Raw genomic sequence first — 2500 nt, 5'->3', positions numbered from 1 at the left:
TGGGAGGGTTGTAGGGGCTGGAGGAGGTTACAGAGATAGGGAGGGTTGTAGGGCTGGAGGAGGTTACAGAGATAGGGAGGGTTGTAGGGGCTGGAGGAGGTTACAGAGATAGGGAGGTTTGTAGGGACTGGAGGAGGTTACAGAGATAGGGAGGGTTATAGGGTGCTGGAGGAGGTTACAGAGATAGGGAGGGTCGCAGGGGGCTGGAGGAGGTTACAGAGATAGGGAGGGTCGCAGGGGGCTGGAGGAGGTTACAGAGATAGGGAGGGTTGTAGGGGCTGGAGGAGAACACAGAGATAGGGAGGGTTGTAGGGGCTAGAGGGGGTTACAGAGATAGGGAGGGTTGTAGGGCTGGAAGAGGTTACAGAGAGAGGGAGGGTTGTAGGGGCTGGAGGAGGTTACAGAGATAGGGAGGGGTTGTAGGGGGCTGGAGGAGGTTACAGAGATAGGGAGGGTTGTAGGGGCTGGAGGAGGTTACAGAGATAGGGAGGGGTTGTAGGGGCTGGAGGAGGTTACAGAGATAGGAGGGTTGTAGGGGCTGGAGCAGGTTACAGAGATAGGGAGGGTTGTAGGGCTGGAGGAGGTTACAGAGATAGGGAGGGTCGCAGGGGCTGGAGGAGGTTACAGAGATATGGAGGGTTGTAGGGGCTGGAGGAGAACACAAAGATAGGGAGGGTTGTAGGGGCTAGAGGGGCTACAGAGATAGGGAGGGTTGTAGGGCTGGAGGAGGTTACAGAGAGAGGGAGGTTTGCAGGGGCTGGAGGAGGTTACAGAGATAGGGAGGGTTGTAGGGGCTGGAGGAGGTTACAGAGATAGGGAGGGTTGTAGGGGCTGGAGGAGGTTACAGAGATAGGGAGGGTCGTAGGGGGTTGGAGGAGGTTACAGAGATAGGGAGGGTTGTAGGGACTGGAGGAGGTTACAGAGATAGGGAGTGGTGTAGGGGCTGGAGGGGGTTACAGAGATAGGGAGGGTTGTAGGGGCTGGAGGAGGTGACAGAGATAGGGGGGGTGTAGGGGGCTGGAGCAGGTTACAGAGATAGGGAGGGTTGTAGGGACTGGAGGAGGTTACAGAGATAGGAGGGTTGTAGGGGCTGGAGGAGGTTACAGAGATAGGGAGGGTTGTAGGGCTGGAGGAGGTTACAGAGATAGGGAGGGGTGTAGGGGCTGGAGGAGGTTACAGAGATAGGGAGTGTGTAGGGGCTGGAGGAGGTTACAGAGATAGGGAGGGGTGTAGGGGCTGGAGCAGGTTACAGAGATAGGGAGTGGACAGGATAGAGTTTTAAAATTCTTTCTCTGTCCGTGGTTTCCCTGAGTCACGGTGAATGATCCTGGGATGAACGCTGTTGAAGCAACATCGTGACTGTTTATGTTGCTGCCATTTCACAGAGGGACCATGTCCACTGTACCCCCCTGAGAGTGGCAGAGAAGGGGCATCAAAGCGGTTAGGAAGGTGCTTTCTTGTATCGTCCAAGGCACGGATTATAAGAACACAGGGAGGGCCATAACCAGAACTGTACCAAACACTAGTTAGGCCGCAGCTAGAGTACTGCGTGAGGTTCTGGGCGCCACATTCAAGGATGGGCGCGACCGAGGGGATATTTTACACAACATCTGCAGAATCTTAGCGACGAGGAAAGATCCTCTCGGCTGGCGTTGGTTCCCTTGCGACAGAAGAGGCTGAGGCGCAGGAAACGACGAGGACCCTCGTTCGAGTGGGCCCCAAGGGCTCGTTTCCCCCCCCTGCGGAGAAGTCGATATTTAAGTCGAAGGGGATCTGAGTGGTGTTTCACCCCGGAGGCGGGTGGGATCGGAAGGGGGGGGCGGCCGAGGGAGGAACCCCAATCGCCTTGCCGAACGCGCGCAGCAACCCGGGTTTTGCCCTTCTGTCTCGCCAGTTCCTGACCAACCTGAAGATCATGGACTACAGCCTGCTGCTGGGCATCCACGACACGCAGAGGCTGGACGACGAGGACGAGGTCAGCGACATCCCCAGCGAGACTGAGAACGGCAGTTTCCTGACCCCCTTCTACGGGCAGTCCCCGGATTCGCAGAGCAACTACCTGAACAAGGCCCCGGGCTGCATGGAGTACGACCCCTACACGGACGTCTACGCGATTCAGAGCGCGGACGGTAAGCGCGCTGCCTGTCCCTGGTTGGGGGGGTCAGTGTTTACCCTGCAGTCAGAGCGCAGACGGTAAGCGCGCTGTGTGCCCCTGGGGGGAGGGGGGGGTCAGTGTTTATCCTGCGGTCAGTCTGGCCAAACCTTGACCATCTGGTCACTCAGTAAATGTATCTCTGTCTCAGCACTGGTTTCCCCCCACCCCCACACCTTGTGCTCTCAAGTGCCCACCCTCCCTCCCTCCCTCGGCCCTCCCTCCCTCCCTCGGCCCTTCTTCCCTCCCTTTCTCGGCCCTCCCTCCCTCGCTCAGCCCTCCCTCCCTCCCTCCCACCCTCCCTCGGCGCTCCCTCCCTCCCCCCCCTCGGCCCTCCCTCCCCGCCCT

At 58.7% G+C, this 2500-nt stretch overlaps 1 protein-coding gene across 1 annotated transcript in view; it reads left to right on the top strand.

Moving 5' to 3' along the window:
* The window catches only part of LOC144678598 (phosphatidylinositol 5-phosphate 4-kinase type-2 gamma-like), a gene marked incomplete at its 3' end in the record, with an annotated part of 10019 nt that extends 7890 nt beyond the window's left edge, over nucleotides 1-2129 (top strand). Inside the window, exon 7 of the mRNA XM_078538336.1 lies at nucleotides 1895-2129. Within this exon, the coding sequence (XP_078394462.1) occupies nucleotides 1895-2129 (235 nt within the window). The remainder of the gene's footprint in view (nucleotides 1-1894) is intronic.
* Nucleotides 2130-2500: the final 371 nt, after the last annotated feature.

This window comes from Cetorhinus maximus, unplaced genomic scaffold (assembly GCF_964194155.1).
Source record: "Cetorhinus maximus unplaced genomic scaffold, sCetMax3.hap1.1 HAP1_SCAFFOLD_4789, whole genome shotgun sequence".
NCBI lineage: Eukaryota > Metazoa > Chordata > Chondrichthyes > Lamniformes > Cetorhinidae > Cetorhinus > Cetorhinus maximus.
The sequence above is the reverse complement of the archived record's forward strand: the minus strand, read 5'-3'. Positions and strand labels throughout refer to the sequence as shown.